This window comes from Xyrauchen texanus, chromosome 41 (assembly GCF_025860055.1).
Source record: "Xyrauchen texanus isolate HMW12.3.18 chromosome 41, RBS_HiC_50CHRs, whole genome shotgun sequence".
In the NCBI taxonomy this organism is placed as follows: Eukaryota; Metazoa; Chordata; class Actinopteri; order Cypriniformes; family Catostomidae; genus Xyrauchen; species Xyrauchen texanus.
In genome coordinates, this window is record NC_068316.1 from 14,775,376 (window position 1) to 14,798,231 (window position 22,856).

Consider the following 22,856-nt stretch of genomic DNA (forward strand, 5'->3'; position numbering starts at 1 on the left):
CATTGCCTGTTTTAGATTAAAATGTGTTATGAATATATGGAAATAAAAGGACAATTGACATAGACAAGGGCAAATTAAGATAAAACTTATTCAGAATAACCACTTCAGAAAAGGGTTAACATTTTCTGTAAATTTTGCCTCAAAATAACAACCTCATTCAGGGGTTTTCATTACATAAATCTGCAAAACTTAAAAAATAGATCAAATGTCCTCAAAATAAACCTTTAGACACCACACGCATCTCGTGGATCAGGACAATTGTGCTATGTACTGTGGCAAAGCAATTGCTGTGTAGTTTTTGTTGCTGTTTAACGACATAACCGTGGTAACAAAATCAGTGTCCCTCAATCTTATTAAACGATATCGAAATAGCCCTATCAATAAATGACTGTGTGCCTTTAGGAGACGTTTGGTTTTGTTGGATCGGCTAATAAACTCTGGGTTATGGGAGCAGTAAAATGACTCTTTATTTGGCGGTAACTTTTTTGTTTGTTTCCGGTACTTGTCTATGCAACAAATTTAAAACAACTGATAGGGCGCCACATTGCCCATATGCTTTTAATTTATATAGTAGCAACATAAATATTTTATTTAAATATGTTATTGGAAGCATGTTATTGGAGATATGTTTACCCATTTGTAGATTCATGAAAATTATTGACATATTAAAATTGAGGAACTATAGGCTATCCATTTTTTATCTATAAATATGAATATATTTAAATTAGTGTCAGTGTCTTCATAGTTGGTTGGTGTTTTCATATTTAGCTAAACGAAGTGTTGAGATTTGGTCAAACAAAAACACCTCCCACGAAATTGACTTCTCCTGCATCCCAATAAAATGCATGTCAAACATTGAAACAGGGATCGGCCATACTGCCAATCTAAATGTAGGCCTGTAGAAAATATGTGACCACCTAATGTCATTATGAGAATGGGACAATGTGTTACTGATGTGCACACGTAAGTAGTTCCATTCATATGGCAGGAGCCAGATTGTGTTGATGGCACAATCTCGGATGTCTCTTTTTTGGGCGTTTTACGCAGTGTCTCGTGGAGCTGGAGGTAGATTGGTGTGCAGGGGTGATGGTGGTTCCGCTTGAGCTCCCAGGGCGACACACGACTCATCTTTTAGATCCCCGGACGTGATCGAGGAATCTTGTTCGGGATCCATTCCTCTGGCTCTCCTCTTGTCCTCTTCCTTTTTCCACTTCATGCGTCGGTTTTGGAACCAGATTTTGATGTGTCTCTCGGTGAGATTCAGGGTGAGCGCGAGCTCGACGCGGCGTGGGCGCGAGATGTACTTATTGAAGAGGAACTCCTTCTCGAGCTCGAGCAGCTGCGCTCTGGTGTAAGCTGTCCGCGTGCGCTTGTTCTCCTCGGCCTCTACCATGTAAGGGCCTAAAACAGAATTATATATGGGGAAACTTTTATAAACTCATAAGAAACTTGTATTCTAGCAAACGAATACATGGGGGGAACTTTATGTCTTTAATCCACTAATGGTCAATATAGTCTATGTTCCTTATGATAACATCAGCTTTCTCTGTGGATTTTACAGTTTTAAAAGTTATCTGATGGGCGTTATAGATAGCCGTGAACTCAAAGGCCAGCATCTCTAGTTTTAGACCATTCCTGTGGAGGAAAAGTAGGTCCTGGGTTTGGGACAAACATGTTCTTCTTTTCCAGCAAATGTGGAAACAAAGCACTGTCGTGTGTCAATTAGTCGCTGCTAAATTAGGCCTCAAGACAAAAGCTTCAAAGTGAAGACGGAATACATGTTACACGAATTATTGTTGTCTTATTACGTTTCCCTTTGAAGGATCACAAAACTAATTTCTAAAGAAATAACACAACAAACATAGCCTATAAGATCAAAACAATCTTATGAGAAGGTGGTGTTAGGCAATGGATCATAAAATAGCCTAATTATTCTTAGGGATCATTATCATTTAATAATCCATAATTGGGGGTCATAATGTTTGTATTATTCCCAGAACATACTGTAAAAATGTAATAAATTGACTTTACTTTAAAAAAAAAAAAAAAGTGAGGAAACCAATTGCCTTAAAATAATCAAGTAAATATACTTATTTGGATAGAGTAAAGTGGACTATTAATTCACTTTACTTGAGCCATATAAGTACATTTACTGCCAATTTAATTAGATTTTTTAAGGCAATCGGTTTAAATGGTTTTAGGTTTAAGGTTAATAGATTTTAAAACGACCCATACGTCTCATGATCTCCAGCAATATCTTGTGCGCAATCATCAGTGAGATGATTCCTTTCTCTTTCGTTTCCAGAAGCTAATTTTGGAATTACATTTATTTGGAATTAAATTAGGTGAAAATAATTCCAAATTTGTACTAAAATATATAGAGTTCTGAAAACCGTATTTCTGTTCATTTGGGTTGGAAAACTTTGCAATTACTTGCAAATTGGAATACTTTTTATCTGTTTATTGAGTTCATGTCACTGTAATTTATTCAATTTAATTTATTTGTATAAAAATACAATTTATCCTCGACATTGTTTAGCTTATGTAAACAAATAAAAAAAAAGTCAATTCAGCAAGTGAGAGTCATCAACAACCATAATGTTTAAGAAACCACTTAAATGTAAAACAATTTTTGGACTATAACATTCTCAAGGTCTTTCCGTTTTAAACAAACTCCTGCGCCAAAGAAGGAAAACAATTCACCCTAACCTTTTTCGACCCTAAAATTGTTTCGAGGAGAACAAAATTTACATTGAGCTTTTGGCGCTTGTTTGGATTTTTCTTTTTTGGAAATCTATGCAATATTTATTTTCCCCTAAAATAGCGAAATTCTTTTTATCTAAATTCCATTATCCTTAATAATAATTAAATAATAATATATTCTACATATCCTAATGGATATCTTGTACCGTGATGATTTGATTGATCATCAGCATGAATCTGGCATTTGGGCTTTCATAAAAAGTTATTTGGAGAGCTTGATTAGGCTAATGGCCAAAGTAGGAGAGTTACCTGTCCACTGTCCTTTCCACATGTGCGTATGAGATTTAGTTGACTTCATCCACGGGAAAGGGAGGTGGGATCTGTTCGGATCCCCGCACAGGTCGAGAGAGTCTCCATAACCCCCTACTGTCTGTCGAGGTGGCTGTGGAGTCTGGGACAAGTGTAACTGAGGCACGGCAAGATCATCCCGGGTCGACATGCTATAAGAAGTAATGTCGGTAAGATTTGTTTGGTCCTCTGCGCCCAAAGAAGATGAGACGTATACAGACTGAGCCTCTCTGCTCATGTACAGACAAGGTGGAGGGTTTTGGCTGTAGTCTTCGTTTTGGTGTCTCTGAAAGGCACAAGGATCCTTGTACAAATGGTTCGGTGGAAAATAATGCTCTTCCCGATTCATGATTGCCACAGACCGTGGAAACCGTGCAGTACAAGAACACATGAGCCAGCGCCCTGCCCCTGATCAGGACCTCTGCTCTACCTGCAGTCTGAGCGTCTGGCGCCGTTCTAGGGCCTCATAGGTGTGCCACCGTGACCATGTGACCCTGCACCATTGGTTTCACTGTTTACACAAAGCTGACAACTGGCAGTATTCTGTTCGTGTTTCCTGTCGACTGCCACACGGTTTGACAATAATTGAACTGAACTGACCAAGCTAAAATCAATGCCCTTGGCAAACATTCTCTGTTTGCCTGCGACTATGTACTACGCCTGCAGTTGTGATATAGCCTAGTTTTGCAAAGACAGCTGAATTGTGGAATCTGAGACCGTATATTTTCCTCGCATTCAGTTAACACTGTACTACTAGAAAAAACGAGTTGCTTCAGAGTGTAGAAGAAAAAAAATAGATGCTGTGGGAAAGTTCTTGATAATACACAATTATCACTGGTTTACAATGTTAGGGGCTCAAATAGTCTCATCAACATCTGATGGAGGAGAGACTGGATCTGTTGTCACTTATCCAAGGCAACATGAGTTGTGGTTGTCTTGGAGCCAAGGTAGAGACTGGATGTCAAAGAAAAACTAGAAACAGTGCGTGTGGTGACTTATAAAATGTCAAATGTAGGCCTACACATTAACAGGTCCATTTAACTCACGCAGTCTACGATCTATGGACACAAAACCCCAACGTGTTGACAGTCTTTGGCATTAACCAAGCTTACCTGCCATTAAGCACACCCGTTATCGGTCCATTAAACTAAAACCCTTGTTGATGAATAAAAACGAGATGTTCGGTGTAGTTATCATTGAGAGTGAAACTCGACTCAATTAGTTTGAGATGTGTAGACGCAACACGTATGCAACCAAGCAGTAAATTGTTTGGAGATGCCAATCAGAATAATAATAAGAAAAAAACAGACATACACATTTCACATGTTTTGTGAAATTGAAGAAAAATTAAAGCAAGAGAGACTATTTAACACTGTTGTGTTTCATGGATGTCTTCAAATGACAATAATGGCACTTTATCCTGTATCTTAATGGGGCTCTCATGCGCCATCATAAAGTGTAGGGAAAGCCATTTCTCACAAATCAGACCTTGTAACGACGCTTAATGGTGTTTATATATGACTTTCGTTGGAAAAGGAAAGGAACCTGTTATCCGCGACTATTTCCCCGTGTTTAAAGTGTACAAAAGGATTTATGAAGCGTGAGTGAGACACCGCAATTTGGAAGTATATCCATGGAAGGTTCTGAGTGGAATAATGGTGTTAAATGTTATATAATCTCCCTTTGCCGTGCAATGGAGGAAATACACAACTTAAGGCACTGGCACATAAAATCGGCAAGCAATTAAAATGCGTTTTGAGACTTCAGATAAAATGCAATAAACCAGTTAGTGGACACGCAAAAGCGTTCTGAAGCCACTTGTATGTTTTGAGTGGGAGAAATGTGTAGCCATAAACGTCCAAGTACGGCTCTTTATGGGAGAGTTCAGCGAAGCCAAATCATACAATTGCGTTCTGTTTAATCGAGTGCACTGAGTTAACTGCATTGTTATTTGACTACACATGTAAATAAACGTAGTTAGATTAGACAAACGATTTAATGGATTTTAATTAAAAAAAAATACATTCATTGTGGGGAAGTTGATCACACGCGGAGCATTTTTGCTTTTCAAGGTGTGCGATATGAACATAAATATAAATAATCTATGGCAGAGGTCGAATGACGATAAAATATGCTTGTTCAGGGGCGACAGCAAAGCTTGGGCAAACGTGTCAAACCGCGAGTAACGGCAAAGGAATGATAATGGCATTTAAACTGAGATCTAAGTCGCCATGGAAAACCCCATGACGCTATAAATCATGTATTCTGACATGAAGGCCGCTAACTGAGAGGATACATGACTAAAACATCGCCCGCAAACTTGTGTTTATTGACCAAATATTATTTCTAAACAGATATTCTTTAATAAAATAATTTCCTTTAAACGAATGGTAGACCGTTTCTAAAATAAATGTAATGTATTTCATTCAGATTAAATCAGTTTTATTGAGCCTACATAATAATCAATCTACTATATTAGTATTAGCTCAATTACATTTCGTATATCAAACTCAATTTACTAAGGTTTATTTCATATATTTAAATATTTTTAGCCATTGAATAGCAACTGCTATAGGTTTATTTAATACGTATTCTGTTGTTGGTCCAACATAATATATTTGAATAAATTAATGTTTTATAGCAACTGCTAACTGCTTCGACTCAAGAATCTGTTAAAAGCAAATGTCCATCTTCAACCTATATAAGCACAACCGCAATTATTCACCACAATGGTAATCCCCAAAACGCCTGCATTACAGACACTCTTTTTACATTTCAATATAACCGAATATAATCTTCTCCTATTCTCCTCTTGCTCAAAAATGCATAAAATAACACTTAATTAAAAAAAATAATTCACCCCACCTGTCACATGCAAAAAAGCATGGAAAGCATTGTGGAAACCCCCTGCCCAGTTTCATCAGTGCTAAAAGTATTCACGTATTCCCACCTCAAATTAAGTAAACTTCCATTTTACAAATGTAATGTATAAAACTAAATTAAATTAAATAAAAAAAGAATTGCATTGCTTTAATTGTTTTTACTTAAGCAGCAAAACAATTGTTTGAGTGTAGTGATTACAGCAGAAAAATATTGCTGATATTCCTATAGTAATTAGGATTTTAATTACGAATATCACGTTTACTGCTTAATAATAGAACAAAAAAACAAACCCAAAGAGGTATTTGCAATAAACATTGTCAAAATGTAATGACCACACTTTGAGAGTCAAGAGATAATAAAATGTTTAAAATAAAAAATGTAAAGGTAAAAAGAGACCTGTTGTATGTAAAAGTTGTCAATAATTAATTGAGTTGTTGCTGCTGTGTCTATCAGAGGTTGCAGGCTTTCCAAAACATAACTGACTCTTTCCTGAACCAAGGACCAATGTAATTTAAAATGTCAGTATTGACTAAGCGGACAATTTAAAGTCTCTCAACAATCAGGATCTGCTTGCAGCAAAAAGAAAGCTAAAGAATGCATTAATCCTGTTACCTTATAGATGTTACAAACAATAAAGACATGGACAGATGTTAATGATATCATCTGATTCATACACGTTGACAAAACAAAAAAGCAAGACTGTCTAATATTAGGCTTCAGTGACACAAAGAGTGCTTCATAATTTTTTTCCTTCTGTCTTTGTGATTTTGGACAGCTGCAGATCTGTCCCTGACAGGTGAACGAGACCGAGTCCTATTAGACTCCCTGGAAAGGTAGGGGGAGTGGCTTCTGGATGATGAATCATTGCGTGAGGAGTTGTGTTTTAATGAATGAGAATGTCAATTAGAGTGGTATCTTCTGTGTGAATTGTCTTTCCTTTGACTGCACTCTTCACAGTCTTTGATGTGATGTTTTTCACAATCTTTGCTGTAACTATGTTCATCTCTGCCTCTCTCAGAAGTGCCCTGGTTTTTAGGCTGATACATCAGAGCAGAGGAACGAAGTGTGTTCAGCAGGAAACGCTTGTTGGTACTTCCCAGCGGACACTTCATCCTACAATAAAGCAATTTAACCAGTTATTTTATCAAACATACATAAGGGAATGAAGATTTAATAACATAAGAATGCCTTCTTTTTTTCTTTTGTAAAACTGTGCACTGTCAGTAAAACATCTGCTTACTACTTACCACCCATTGTCTCTACTCGGACTTTGCTCTATTAGCCTCTTTAAGGAGCTCCTCCACAGCCTTCCTATATGGAGGCAAGAACATTTATAGGATTTACAGTGTGATGAACTGGAACAGTTACAATATATATATATATATATATATATATATATATATATATATATATATATATATATATATATATATATATTGGCATTTGTTGGCAATGATGGCTGGTACATACAGCAGATATAACTGACCACTCATTATTACCGATAGGCATCAGACAGTTGCACACAGTCTATAGACATTTAGCATAGCATCGTTAAACAATCTTCCGAAAGTGATCTTTAAACCAAAGCAATATGCCTTGACATGCCATACCTTTCTAATTCACTATCATCCATGATTTACTTAATGACAAACTGCATTCAACTCTGAATTACAATGCATTTCGGCTAAGCTTGCTAATCAGAACTGTTTTCTATTTTCGAGGACCCAAATAAGGACCCCGCTCGACTATTTAAAAAAACAATGGTCATAATTATGACAAATATAAATATTGGAGCATTCATATGGTTTTAATTCATTCAAATTAAATTTTAAAAGGGCTGACGGACGGTATGCACTACGCTTCTATCTTATTTCAACCAGGCACCTCAACGGTCACATCTGCAGTGGAAAATGAATTCATATTTATGAGGAAAGCGCTCTGATTGGTCGACAAAACTTTGAAGCGTGGGTTAGGATTGGGTAATGTTTCCCCGACCAATCAGGTAGCGCTTTTCTGATTAATATTAATAAATCATCTATTCAGATATCGCCTTCCCCATGAATATAAATGACTTACATCCTACGTTTCAGAAATGTGCTGCCCGCCCCTGTGTGTGCCTGGGCGAACAAGGGCGGCCCTTCATCGAAGACAGATACGGGGGTGTTTTGGCGTGCGGATGCGGCTCGGGTAAGCTGCGGTGGATGCGATTGAGCTCCATGATTCTCCCCTCTTGGGGCCAGAGTTCACACCGTCCAAAAGGAGCCCAAATAGGTAATTTAATTCATATACTCACATTATCACCCGCAGATCCTTTATTATTGCATGTAGGCCTATATAATTATATATCATTGTCGTCTTTTTTTGCTGGCGATGGCATAGTTGTGCAGGGGAGAGACAGTAAACGAAAACAATTTACTGCGAGTCGCGCTATACCAGAAATAATGAGATATCGATATTTGTGCTTGTCATAGATCGGGACTGGATACGCCTTATTACCGAGACAATTCGTGCAGGTGGCATCTACAGACATTTGAATTCAATAGACACAGTGTTATTTCTCCTCCCCCTCCCTCCATTAATTTATTTGGGTTGTCTACCTGTTTGTGGATGGACAACCTTTCGGGAAATTAAGGTCAGGCTATTGATTTGGAAAGGGAATGCGTGACTGGTGTCAAAAATGACTGCAGAATAAAAACATATAATTGCCGTTTGCGCTAAATAGCCTACTTTAAATATGCGTGTGCTATTCTGCATAGAAAATGTCAAATATCGTTTGTTTTTCAATGTGGATGGAAGAATATTGTTTGTGACGATTGTGTAGTTGAACAAACATTTATCAGATTCTTCATCGGCCAGCAGCCAGATAAACGCGAATGTGCCATTTTGCAAGCGAAACGCTGACAAGGATTTAGACAAGCTACTAAAGATACACGGATACAACAAGTGAGTGGCCTTGTCAATATCTAAAACACTCCTTAATGATTAAAAGTAATCAGATAATCAACAAAGATTGAACCAATAGAATTTATACTGGCAGTTGCCCAAAATACAGTAAGCACTCGAGCCTTATGTAATGAAGTTCCATGTCATGCCACCAAGGTTTAAGTACAGACTGCTTCATGTAGATTATACTATCCACAATAAGACATTTACAGTGTACTGGGCATTGCACACTGGAAGTGAGTGAGAGTATGTGTCTGATGAGATGTTGACAGGGCTTTGTAGTGGGAACAGAGGAGCCTTGTGTCCTCATGATTTATTCATGTCCAGCTGCAAGATAAAAACAGAAGCAGGTAGTCACAGAGATGCAGTTGACAGACTTGCATTCTCTGGCCAAAGTATGAGATTGGTCATGGATGCACAGCTGTTGGATAGTGTGTGGATACAGGCTAAGGTTGAAATACTTTATCATTCGCACAAGAGATTGCCCCCAGCTGTTTAGTGGCCTCAAAAATCTAAGTAGGTTTAGCTGCAGGCCAGAGATCTCTAAATGGGGGCAGAATCTCCACAAGAGGGTGTGGTTACTCTAGAATGGGGCGGGGTTACTCCAAAAGGGTGTTGTGTCAACTCCAAAAGGTCAGTGTCATTTCCTTACATGGTAAGGGGCACCCTATATCCTTGCTGGCGGTCTGGAGCTCCCGCATCTTTTCGAAGCTCTGCCTGCAGCTACTGTATATCCTTCTCCAAAAAGGGGTGGGAGCACCAAACCACCAGCAAAGACATACAGAACCTCTAACACAACCCTTACCCCAACCCTAACCGTGTGTGGAAGTGACACCCCCTTTTGGAGTGGACCCAACAACTTTCTGGAGGTTTAAACAGGTTTTCCTGAATACTCCCCCTCTCTAACATTGGTTGGACAAACCGGTGGTTCCATCCCAAACTCAGGCAATGGGCTGAGCCAATGTTGCTGTGTTGGGAATGGGATGCTCAAACAAACTGAATGATGTTTTGAAGTTGGGAAATCAACCTTATCTTATTAAAGTTGCGTTTGCATATTAGGATGGGCGATAGTATTTTAATAGGATAGGAGAGGGTACTTCTCTATTGAAAATAAATTACACATGAAAAAATGACATGATTCCATTCTATTTATCCATTTCATGTAATATATGGTTTTATGTCCCTTGCCACACTTCTTCTCACTTTCACATAAAAACCTCTTGACTCTGCGCTCTTTGCCTCAATCCAAGATAATTCTCTCTCCACGGGATTGAAAGATTGCTCTAGGCGTCAGAGCAAGAGATTACACTGTCAGATTAATGTGCTGGAGTAAACCCACACTGTTCGCAACATAATCTTATCCTCACTACACACACGCGTACACTTTCTCATTCAGAATAGTAACTTCCCTTCTTCTCTGCAACTCATCAGGGTGATGTCACATCGTCTACCAGGGGGTGGCCGTCCCCTGCCAGAGTCGCACAGCCTCTGATGCCCATGGGGCGGACGCCCCCAATACCAAGCTATTAAGTGTCTAGTTAAAGCTGAGTGCTGTGTGCAATGGGAAGTCTGGGAGAGGGATTGGATCCGGGCATGGTGAGCGAAGCTCTTCTGGAGGCCCTCTGCTCTGAATGTGGACAGATTCACCGCACCTGGGAGAACCACCTTTATAACTATCGTTTGGAGGTGGACGATGATTTGGTGTGCCACATTTGCCTTCAGCCATTGGTTCAGCCTCTGGATACACCATGTGGCCACACCTTCTGTGCCCGCTGCCTGCGCAGCTTCCTGCAAGAACAAGACTTTTGTCCTCTGGACCGTGCACATCTGCAGCTGCAGGTCTGTCGGCGCTCGAGCATTCTGGTGCACAAGCTGCTGGATAAGTTGTCGGTTACATGCCCACTCACACCCTCCTGTTCTCTCAGCATGCCTCGCTGTGACCTAGAGGCACACCTCAAACACAGGTAATATACTCTACACACTTAAAACCCAAATATACATGCTTAAACTCATACTGTATATAAATAATTTAAAAAATGTTAAACTTTTGTTTAAAATAATTGTTTTATGGTTAGATCAAACATAGTCTGGCAGAGCCAGACTTTTGACTGTCTGCATAAAGTCTGGCCCACTTTATATTAAATCAAGTGGCCCACCCACCTTGATTCCAGAACTTTCTCATGAATTTTTTTCCATAGGTATTTTATAAAAGTGTTCTAAGCTGTGAACAAAACCAACCAGCTCTGAGGTGCATCACAACATTACAAACTTATTTGAAACAAAAAAAGTATTTGATAAGACAAAGGTACAAGACTGTGTACTTAACGTTTTCAAGAGGAAATCCCATGAAGCACTACAAATGACAATATTGAATTAAAAACAATGGGAAAATATAAAACAGCTGATCAGATTGGAACTGGTGAATAAAGCCTGCTCTTGTCATTGTTCTGTACAATATACATTAGACAGATTGTGAGCTGTATGGAGGCTACATAAAACATAGATTTCATCTTAAATATATGTTTTAAAAAATTCAGTGGTAGTATTGATATCATATTACTAGAAGTATTGCATTGTAGTTTTTTACTATGCATTTTAGGATGTAAATTCTAAGAATAGGGATGTACCCCATCAAACTCGATTGATGAACATCTTTTATCTCAAGCAAATCTGATCAACTTGCAGAATGCATTTGAATAAGTTCGAGCATAATCACATGCCTGCAGGGGCTTTCTGACACAGAACATGCAGGAACAAATACGTATCATAGACTCTGGTGTCTGTTCACTAGTTAGACTCAGTAGGTGATGCTCAGTAGACAAGGCTCCAGTGAACTTAGAGTCACTTGCTTAAGTGGAGGCTGCTGGGGATGATCTGACATCCCATCTGGGGATTATTTGCCCTTCGTCATGTGATGGAAGATTATTCGGTCCCCTGTCATGTGCTGGCTAGCAGCAGTTTTATATTCTCTGCCACCATGCTAGGAAACTTGAACTCTAGAAACCTTTTCAACCATTTCTTCTGTGAGACTGCCAAGGTCAACCCAGAACTATGGTGAATGTTGAAAATATAGTATGGTATTTTGTAAGCAGGGATGTAGTGGAGGCTAAACGCACGTAAACGCCGTTTACGCACCTCCCAAAATTCGGAAATAGCGTTTACCCACCTCCAAAGTGGGTTTATCCACCTCTAAATTGCGTTTATCCACCTCTAAATAGATAGTTCCTCAGCCATTTTAAATTAAGCGTATGTCGTTTTAGTTTCATATTGTTCATTATTAGTTTCTTAGGTTGTTAAACCTAAAGACGAAGTCTTTCATAATGCGCTGCTGCCAGTGTTTCCCATGCGCGTGCATCGATATTGAATACTACCAGCTATATACAGCGTGCTGACCTCAAAAATCCAGCTGTATTCTAACAATAACTTAGCTCTCCTTATTAGCTAGGCTCCTTGCACGCTGGCTAATAAGTAATAACTGACAGTGCTGTGTTTGACAGATTTATGCAGCGGTGTTCCATGACGGAGAGAGAGCGCGAGAGGTACGGGTGAGAGAGAGAGAGAGAGAGAGAGAGAGAGAGAGGGACGAGCGAGAGGTAGCCTAGTGCTGCGCGAATGCGCTACGGCTCTCTGCAATCAAATACGATTTTAAATAGGCTTAGTAAAAAATAAAAAATATATCGAAAATCAATGTGTGGCGGTCAGCGTTGATATTGTGGCCGGCCGCCACAAATAAATGAACGTATGGGGAACCCTGGCTGCATTACTGTCAGTGTTGATCAATCAGCAGGAAGCTTTTTCCTTAAAAAAAAATATTTTTTTTAAATATGTGGCACCAGATTCATTCTTCTGTCGTTAATCTGCACTATTTTACTATCTAAACTATTTTGATAATCAATTAGTCGGGTTGAGTCATTTTTTAAGACAAAAGTAAAAAATTATTTGATTCCAGCTTGTTAAATGTGAATATGTTCTAGTGTCTTCTCTCCTCTGTGACAGTAAACTGAATATCGTTGAGTTGTGGACAAAACGAGACATTTGAGGACGTCATCCTCCTGGCTTTTGGGAAGCACTGATCCACATTGATCTGACATATTATAGACCAAACAAATAATTGATTAATCGAGAAAATATTCAACAGATTAATGGACTATGAAAATAATCCCAAATCCCTAATCATTATGTACAAGTGTATTGCATTGGAAGCCCTGGATATAAGCCTCCCTCTCTATCTCTCTTAAATATTTTTGTTCTCTCTGTTTTGTCATTTAGTAAACTTTATAGATTTCAACCATATTATTCCTTCTTGGGTCTCTTTAACAAGAACTTAGATTAATGTATGAATTGAATAGTGATTGTGTGACCTATGATGAGGGAACAACCAGTGATACCCTTGGTAGTACCATCAAATGATAGCCTGTAGCGATGTCATCAGGATACACATACACCGGTAGGCAGTGGCCCACCTTACCGGGTGACCACGCCGTGGTCCACCAGAATTTATAGTTTACCCACCTCTTTTTTTACCACTACACCTCTGTTTGTAAGAGTTGGCAGGATGATTTTGTGAGGGTGAAATACGTTTTGAAATGAGTTCCAGTGCAAAGATAAACCTAAAGTCTTGGCTTGCAAAGTGTTTGGTGTCAAATCTGATGTCTGAAGCCAAATTTCTGTTGAGTAGTTCAGAGTAGTGTTAGATCACAGATCATTGGACAAAACAGTGTAAACTCTTTGTAAGATTCTCCTGTTCTTCTAAGAAAGACTTTGAGCCAAAGGATGGAACTTCTCAAAGATTTGTCAGATCATCTATTCTTTTTAGAAAATGTACTCTTACAGCAAGGGAGTTTTATTTATTCCCCTTATAAAAGGGCACTTAAGATCACTGGAAGATTAACCTTAACAAGGCTCTAACACCTTCCAAAGTCTAAGAAACATTGCCAGCTTTAGCTGTCTTCTTTGAGCTACGTTGACACTGCGGTGCCTTTCTGTTACACTATGAGACCTCAACATGTAATACCATTCTACAGGTTTTTGTCCCCCCACAGAGGTGTAAAATAATTATTTTGTGCCATTAATTGTATAACAGTGTGAGTCCAATTTTAAGTTAGTGAAATTCTCCTAAATAGTGTCAAATGCATAGCGGTAACCATGTCTTGACTATTGGGGGGACCAAATCATTTTTGGGGTGGGGGGTTGAGGTCAAAATTATAATGGTCCACTGTCCTTTACAATATTACATTTTCTGAATGCAATAAGTTTATGAATAAAGGCTTTAAATGTGATAAAGGCCCAAAATTGTATAACTTTTGCTTTTAAAAGATGTGTCTGCATTGCTAGCAATTTGCCTGTTTTAGTCATCTTTTCTTTCTTTTTTGTGATGGATCAAAGAAAAGATAAATATAATTTGAATTCTTTTCATCACTGATGTATCTGTAAAATGGCATGACTGTGTCAGCTGGCTAGCAAAAAGAAAATACACAAAAGTATTTACTGCCATCAAGTTGCTCCTCAGTGTGTTTTTCCCCCAGTAGAATCTTAATACAATATTTTCTTTGAGAACCTGAATGCTGCTCTTTCCCACACAAGTTCATATTGAGCACTACTGTCAATGTCCAAAGAAAATAAATCACAATTAATGTACCATAAAAGTATTCCATACTACACATAGCTGTTGTATGGCCCTAGAATGCTTGGAATAAAGTGCACAAGTCATATGGACTACTGTTATGATGTTTTTATACTGATTCTTTAATAGTGCTTTATAGTATTTGTCCTTGATGAAGCTTGACAGCTCCTGCTCACTATAAACTGTTATTCTATGGAATATTCCAAGAAAAGTAATAGCATGTGGGTTTTGAACAATATAAGGATGAATAAATGAGTGAGTTAAAGTACATTTTCCATTTTACTCCTTTAACTGGTGGCTCATCCTCAAATTAAAATGGTCTCATATAAAAGACACTTAGGAGATGCTGTACACAATTCAGAATAAATTAAATACAAATAAATTATTTAGAAAATCTTAAATTGATTTTAAATGATTACCTAATAATATTTGCATTAAAAATATATACAATCTGGCCATATCTGATTATTGGATCCCCTCATTGTATATAGTGGTTACGGCCTTGGTCAAAGACGCGTAAAGACATGTAATTTCATGGTCTGGACTGTGTTTGCTTCTGGATCCAGATTTTACATTGGACATGGCAGCCTAACACAAATATTTCTGATTTGACATTATATATCTCATGGTGTAAATAAGGTAGCTCCATAAAAATGTTTTTTTTGTTTTGTTCCTAATCACGTCATCTGTAACGGAGTAAAATTGTGTTGATACGACAAGCAATCATAAGTTATAGCATTACAAAAATAATATATACTACTGTCAAAAATGTCTCTCAAGTGTCCAAAAGCCTTTCCAAATTGTACATAAGAACTAATTACACATGCAAATACAACAATGTCTAAAAGTATGCTCTCTCCAAAACATGCAGGAATGAGTAACCAGATCTCATTCATTTCCATTCTGTGTCATTTGAGCCATCATTGTGTCTGTGTCATTTACTTGGCAACATCTTCTGGTGACCATATGTAATTAGAGTGAACATTCCTCTCTCCCCATATTTGGATGACGCCCACCTCAGTTTGCAGTGATCTGAAGCTTAATACGATCGGGTTTGCATTCCATGAAGCTGGACAATGTACTACATCATTTTTTAATGAAGTTATCTGATCCAGATAGCACATTATGTGCTTCGTGCACATTGTGCAATATGATGATTATATAATGATCTATGCATCCGATTATGTTGTATGAGGTGCTTGTTTTAATTGGTATTCCCTCCTCAAAGTAAAGGTATGCAAGAAATATGATATTCCCCTCTATATTCTGTTTATTTGTTTGTTAAGCTATAAGTGAAAAAGCAGCTTATAAGCAACACCTGTTTACATGTATGTCAAAGACATGTACTTTGCTATTACTCGCTGTATTATTGTCTGTGAGTAAAACAAATATGCTTTTTGTATTCTACTCTTGAGTGCTTTCCAACAACATACTGTATGACACCTGGCTGTTTGGTCAGTTTGATATTTTTACTGATTACCATAATATGTACAGTTCAACATTTTTCATAAATCATCGAAACAGAACACTTCAGATTTTTCTTTTTTATGCCTTTTTTGTGTTGGTCAAGATTGTAGTTATTACAATTTTTATAATTTATAGTACTCTAATATTACAATGGATTACATAGGTAGCCAATAATTCACCATACAAAACTTTTGTATGGCACAAACTACTGTATGTTTATTCTCATGGCAAGTGAACTTCTATTTAATGTTGTCATTCATTTTATGTTGACTCATATTTTCTGGCTTAAATTGAAAAAAAAAAAAAGAAAAATAGGGGATACAATTATTCATGTTTTATGATGATAAGGCCATGTAATGCAACCATGTTGGTATCTACCTGATTTTGCTAGTTTCTACCAAGTGGCCGATGAATTTGCACCAAAATACAGTAGAATTTGATTACACACACATCAGGCACATCAGCAACAAATGATATGGATCTGTTTCTAACCCTTTACTATCCTAAATATTCCTGATTATATGGTTTGTCACATTTTATTATTTGCATTTAGCTTTGGTAATTCCCTGTTGTCCACAACCTTTCATAACAAACCATCTGTGGGTTGCGACTCACCATTTCAGTATCACTGGGTTAGAGAATGCACGATCAGGGCATTTATTTTAGGTTTATAGAAAAAACCTCTGCCCTAAGGATTTATCACAAGGTTGTTCTAAAGAGAATGGCACAAATTTGTTATCTTCCTTTTTCTTGCCCTTGTCTTCCATTTGTTGACCAGATCTCCATGTATCTATCCTCCCCAGCATTTTGGGAAGATCAAGGTTACATTGTTTATTTTCGTGTGTTTGTGTACATGTATGCGGGTGTAGGTGTCCTGGAACACAGAGTCAGCGAGCAAAGCTGGAGCGGACACGGATGGAGGGAGGGGAGGATAGGGTCATGGTGACCAACCCACCCAAATCCCCCCTGACTGAGATAAAAGAGAGTACTCCATCACCACCTGCTGGATCCAACGCATGCAACAATGTTCCTACATGGACAGAAGAGCCTGGTGTAGACAACCCTGCTTTTGAGGAGAGCACTGAAGAAGACAGTGTGTATACTCAGTACACTCTATCTCTGTTCCAGAACCTAGTGATCTGCCTACATATCATGCTAAAAAAAAGTGTCTTAGAGGGGTTTTGTGCGACCAGCTAAACCAGCCAGACACCAGTTTGGAAACCAGACCGATCAGCTGAAGACCAGCTTAGCCAGACCTGGAGACTAGCTAGACCTTAGGCTTGTTTAAGATGTTTTTTTAAGCAGGGTAGGCAGCTATCTTCGAAGGCAGTATCCTAATCATCATGGAAGCTCATAGGTGACTGATTTGAAACATTTCACATAGGCAGTGGAGATTGGCATTAGTACATGCTGCTGAGCTAACATGATATTCTAATCATGTTATAATCATTCACAAAACATACAAAGCGCACACAAATATTGTGTGAAACCATTTTAACTAGATGGAACTATTTTTTAACAGTACTTTTAGTACTGAATAAAATATAATCACCATTATTGTTAACCCTGTTGCCTTCTTGGACCATCTTTTCAATGAGCTTCTCGCAATGCATTGGGATTGTCTTTTCTTCCAAGCATACAAAGAAGGTTGTCTTAGAATTCGGCTAAATTGAGGTATCTTAGATAACGTCCACACTTATTTGTTTATATTTGAAACCTCAGTTTTCAGTTTCCTAAAGTCACCATTTCCCAAAGTATGTAGTTGTGGAGAGCATTTTCAAATGTCTCAAATGCTTGAGTGTGGATGAGAGTATAAATGCAGCAAAATCTATGCATTTTCAAACTAAAATATATTAGCCTCCTGAGACCCCACGTTCACATGTGGACAAATCGTTTTGACTTGGCGATAGGCTATGGGAGACTCTAGGCTGTTATTAAAGGTTTAAACATTTGACACAAGTTATGTGACAAAACATGGCGCCAATCTCGGCTGAGTTTGCCTTTGAGAGAAACGGCAACAAAACTACATCTGGTAAGAAACCTCATTACGTTTTTACATTAAAACCTGTTTTATCCGATATAACATTTGAAAAATTTCATACATTTATTGTGAAACGGCACACAGTTAAACAGAATGACAGCATACGTGGACTATAGGCTAATTTTCCTTAAATTATCCTATATCCACTACATTGTGCATTATCACATTGAGATCAATGGATGCATCCAAAAGCTGGACAATTTTGCTTTCAGAGGCTTTATACAGAGTTAGAGTGAAAATAAGGTGCATTTCAAACAGCCAGCACACTGGAGGTTAAGTCATTCCCTAATTAGGGAGCATCTTACATCTCTCTATGCAGCAAGCGCATTCACACCTAAAATCCAACAAAAGTTCAGTTTCAGGCTGCATATGATGTTTGGTCCACTCAACATGTCTGGCAGTTATGGGAAAATGGTAATCAGTACATAGATTCAGAATTTATAATGTATAATTTTAGTTTAACATGGTTGGCAGTGATTGGATGATGCTGGCCATTACTTTGAATCAGAATTAATTATGCTAATTTCTGATGTAATGTCTGTAACATCTCAAAAACATGAATAGCCAACACTCCTGGGAACATACTGGTAATAAACAATGTGATACAAAAATCTGTCTTTCTATAGCTTAGTATTGTTTACAATTTCACAACTTAGTCCCACTGTCCACATAAGTGGACATACATTTTTAGGAAAAATATTTGCTCTAGAATTATTACATTTACATTTATGCATTTGGCAGAGGCTTTTATCCAAAGCGACTTACAGTGCACTTATTACAGGGACAATCCCCCTGGAGCAACCTGGAGTTAAGAGTTTTTCTTGTTTTTTTAGGTGCTACTAGTTACAAATCAAAAAGGAAAATGGACAATTCACACAGCAGTCACGCTCGTGTCTCAGGAGGTTAGTGCGGACATGGCCTTTAGAAGGCAACATCATTCTAGGGCAAATGCCCTGAATGCCAAGAGCACACTTTTATTGCCTAAAAATGTTGTCCAAGTAGGCAGCTCACTAGTTTTGGAACAGAGCTTCTGTGATGACAGACAATGTGTTTTTGGGATTGAAATCTACAACTTTCTCTGACATTCTTTCTTTCAAAGGTCTCACTGGTCTGGAGTGCGCTCCTCCACGTGTGAAGCGGCCCCTTAGTAACCCCTGCATTCATCTTCTCCGCACTGGCAGTTCCGCCTCTTCAGGATGGGACTTTGTTGAAACTCTGCCACTCTCTGCAGAGGAAGGTATGACTGGCTCATCCACTGCCAGACTAAACCATATTCCCCCTCACTCTACCTGTATGAGATTAAATCGCTTTTATATCTTTGCTTGTGTTCGATACTTTTTGTTCTTCAGGTTGTGTGAAACTTCCGTCCCTACCTGAGGGAGAAATCACAACCATTGAGATTCATCGTTCAAATCCTTATATGGAGTTAGGTATAAGTATTGTGGGTGGAAACGAGACCCCCCTGATAAATGTGGTAATACAGGAAGTGTACCGTGACTGTGTTATAGCCCGAGACGGAAGGCTGCTGGCTGGCGACCAAATACTTCAGGTATTGTCGCTATCTTCTAAAATAACTGCCTGATTAAAAAAAGCACTTTCACGGCTATTTACAGAACAGCCTTGATATATTAATCCATCTTTGAAGAACTTTGATGAATAGCGTCTGCAAAATAGCTTTCTGCATGCATAGGTGCAGTGTGTTTTGCCACAGATATTGTAGATTTATTTTAGGTGAAAAGAGGTCTTCAAATTTCATATGGCTGCAGAAATGCTAGATGCGTGTATGGATGCACTGCATGTTTTTGCCACAGATAGATTTAAGTGATTAGCATTCTTCTGACTATGCTAACCTAAATCTTTCACTATGCTAACCTAAATCTTTCAAACTAATTTTTCTCTTCCCACTTCCCATTTGTGTGCAGGTGAACAACTTAGATATTAGTAACGTGCCCCATAACTTTGCTCGCTCTTCACTGGCACGTCCTTGCGCCACTTTGCAACTGACAGTACTAAGAGAGCGCCGCTGTTCTGCCAGGCCGCCTGTGGCACCTGCCTCTCCCCAGGGCAGCCCTGCCAACATACGCATCACGCTGCACAAGCTGGAATCATCAGAGCAGCTTGGAATCAAACTGGTGCGGCGTACGGATGAAGCAGGCGTGTTTATCCTGGACTTGCTGGATGGAGGGCTAGCCGCTAAAGATGGACGACTTTGCAGCAATGACAGAGTGTTGGCCGTGAACGAGCACAACCTGAGACATGGCACACCTGAGCAGGCAGCTCAAATTATACAGGTAGAGAGAAAACATGTGTTTGTGTTGGTAGGCAGCACAGGTCATACTAATGATGCTAGCAAACAAACATTTATTTATTACTATTGCTTATACATAGGTTTAGGGATTTGAAAAACCTTAATCATACTCTAAGTACTAACCTTTGGCGTATAACTCTTCTCACACTGTTTGTGCTGTGAGTGATACATCCAACCATGCAGGAGAGGTGTCCTATGACTTTTCAAAGACTTATGGAAAGACATTTCAGACTTATGATTTTTGCTTGGTGATCGATAAAACGGGTGAAAAAATACAAGTAAAGCTCAATCGACAGCATTTGTTACAATGTTGATTACCACAGATTTTCTTTTCTTTAAAAAGTTTTTTTAAATTGCGAAAATCGCTAATACAGAAAGGCAAGTGAATGGGACCAGTCATAAACTTTCAAATACATGCTGTTTCAAAAGTATAGCCACAAGACATAAACATTAAATCAGTTAACATGATTTTAAAGCAATAAGATCTGTTCTTTATTATTTTAGTGTGATAAAATTGCTTGCAGGGTTTAAAGCATTGCATCATCATGGCAATTGTAATATTGGACATAACTTTACACTGAATATTAAATTATGCCACAAATGCTGTTAATTGAGCTTAACTTATGAGATACTGAACTTGTTCTACCCAGAACACCCTAACAACCACATAGCAACATACTAACAACCACTCAGAACACCTTAGTAAGTGCACAGCAATGCCCCGCCAACCCTAACAATACTCCAACATTGTGGCATCGACTATTGCACAGACAAGCACCGCAAAGATTTAGTGGAGTTCATGTATTCTCTTATATTCTCATAACACAACACTGTTGTCATATATCCAAGTCTCTCTGCCTGTTTGGGACACAAGTACAATGTCTCTGCTGCCTTGCTCAAAGGTTAATGTGATTGATAGCATCTTAATGTCTGTGAGCTGCTTTCTCCCATCTGGCCAGATCACAAAGAGAAAGGGCAGCTAAAGCATTATTAAGAATATCACTGGCAGATACCAGATGCCTTTGTTAGATACAGTGCCACCTCAGCACTCAATATAAGAATATTAGATATAATATCAGTCTCAGAAGCCACCTACTGTCATTTTCTAGGCTAGTGGAGAAAGAGTCAGTCTGCTGATTAGCCGTTCCAGCAAGCAGACTATGGCCGTGCACACAGGCTCCACCTTGACCAGGGACATTTGGTGCCACGAACACGTCCCCCCACTCCCTTGCACTGCGACCCCCAGCCCTGTCCCAAGTCTGCACCTTGCCAGGTCTTCCACCCAGAGAGTGAGTACAAATTACTGTGGCTGGGAGTGAGAGCAAGTGTGTGTGTTGCAGATTCTATTTTAGTATTTTCCACTGTAGAGACGTAATTAGGGAGCCCCATTTCTGAAGCATCTGGGTAGCCTCCAGTTTTCCATGGGTTCAGACCACAAGCTTAATTACTCCTGCAACCTTCTGGTTGGATCTATTGTGAGATCAATTATGAAGTTAGAGTAGTGCTAATCCCATAGGAATAATTATCACCACTCTACAGGGAGCCGATCAGAGTTAGGATCTGTGTCAATTTAGAAAGGGGTTTTCCCTTATTCAATAAACAGTTGTGCCACCATTGCGCAATGTATATCAGCTCACAGAAACAGTTTCTGATGCTGCGTTCAAGTCCTCTGTGAAGTTCATACTTACCAAGTCAGAAGTTTGAAGCCTGTTTTGCTATTTCATATTTATTCTCTCTTTCTCACAAAATGAAGAGCAAAGTCACATATTAGTCTATGTATTTTATCATTCTCGTCCCACCACATTTTTATTATCAATAACAATTTGCTCCTAACTCGGAAAGTCTGGCCTTATAAAAATTCTGAGTTTCCCACAGGTATTAACGACTTTGTGGTGGCGTTAATGCATGCTTTATCTTTGAATACTATCATTCCAACATGACTTGAACGCACCATTATTTACTAAACACTTGTAATCCAGTTTAACCAGGCACTAAATGTGCTGAAATAGCACTGTTTTATTTACAAGTTAGTTAAGTCATTGTCATTCCTTTTAGAGGAAACACTCCTCCTCCTCCTAAATTAGGCTTAATACAAGTTAAGATCAATCAACAGCATTTGTTGATTAGCAAAAAAATTGACTCGTCCCTCATTTTCTTTAAAAAAGCAAATATCCAGGTTACAGTGAGGCACTTACAATGGAAGTGAATGGAGCCAATTTTTGGAGGGTTTAAAAGGCAGAAATGTGAAGCTTATAATTTTATAAAAGCACTTACATTAATTATTCTGTTAGAACATGTGTATTATTTGAGCTGTAAAGTTGTTTAAATCTTCGTTTTTAAGGTCTTTTTAGGGTTTGTTGACATTACATCGTCATGACAACCCTTACAAAAATTCTACAATACCAGCAGCAAACTTGCCCGTCATTATTCACATGCAAATGAGCTTTTGATTCACTGCAAATGCTTGCCAGAAGTTTGCAGCTCTTCACAGTAGTGGTGAACCTCCGGCAACCCTTTCACATCAATGGACAATTTTGCCG

At 38.6% G+C, this 22,856-nt stretch overlaps 2 protein-coding genes and 1 pseudogene across 3 annotated transcripts in view; 1 reads left to right on the forward strand and 2 right to left on the reverse strand.

Moving 5' to 3' along the window:
* LOC127634685 (ligand of Numb protein X 2-like) overlaps nt 1-22,856 on the forward strand; it is a 31,815-nt gene that overhangs the window by 797 nt on the left and 8,162 nt on the right. The window contains exons 2-10 of one of the 2 annotated variants that reach the window (XM_052114332.1): nt 7,815-7,936; nt 8,025-8,205; nt 10,309-10,841; nt 16,837-17,060; nt 18,842-18,910; nt 19,108-19,245; nt 19,358-19,557; nt 19,931-20,299; nt 21,426-21,605. In XM_052114332.1, the coding sequence (XP_051970292.1) occupies nt 10,438-10,841; nt 16,837-17,060; nt 18,842-18,910; nt 19,108-19,245; nt 19,358-19,557; nt 19,931-20,299; nt 21,426-21,605 (1,584 nt within the window). In that variant the 5' untranslated portion in view covers nt 7,815-7,936; nt 8,025-8,205; nt 10,309-10,437. The remainder of the gene's footprint in view (nt 1-7,814; nt 7,937-8,024; nt 8,206-10,308; nt 10,842-16,836; nt 17,061-18,841; nt 18,911-19,107; nt 19,246-19,357; nt 19,558-19,930; nt 20,300-21,425; nt 21,606-22,856) is intronic. The other variant, XM_052114333.1, reaches the window with a different exon arrangement.
* Nucleotides 33-3,614, reverse strand: pdx1 (pancreatic and duodenal homeobox 1). The gene is made up of 2 exons (XM_052114334.1): nt 3,013-3,614; nt 33-1,401 (listed from the first exon to the last, which is right to left on the reverse strand). The coding sequence occupies exons 1-2, from the start codon at nt 3,440-3,442 to the stop codon at nt 1,040-1,042; spliced, it is 792 nt and encodes a 263-aa protein (XP_051970294.1). The 5' UTR covers nt 3,443-3,614; the 3' UTR covers nt 33-1,039.
* On the reverse strand, nt 5,581-7,805 carry LOC127634687 (protein POLR1D-like; annotated as a pseudogene).

Bases quoted from the DNA above. Each gene is read 5' to 3' on its own strand.
- pdx1 (XM_052114334.1), bottom strand. From the start codon at position 3,442: ATGTGTTCTTGTACTGCACGGTTTCCACGGTCTGTGGCAATCATGAAT. The intron at 1,402-3,012 runs GTAACTCTCCTA...ATTCTGTTTTAG, and splicing joins GTGGAAAGGACAGTGGACAG to GCCCTTACATGGTAGAGGCC.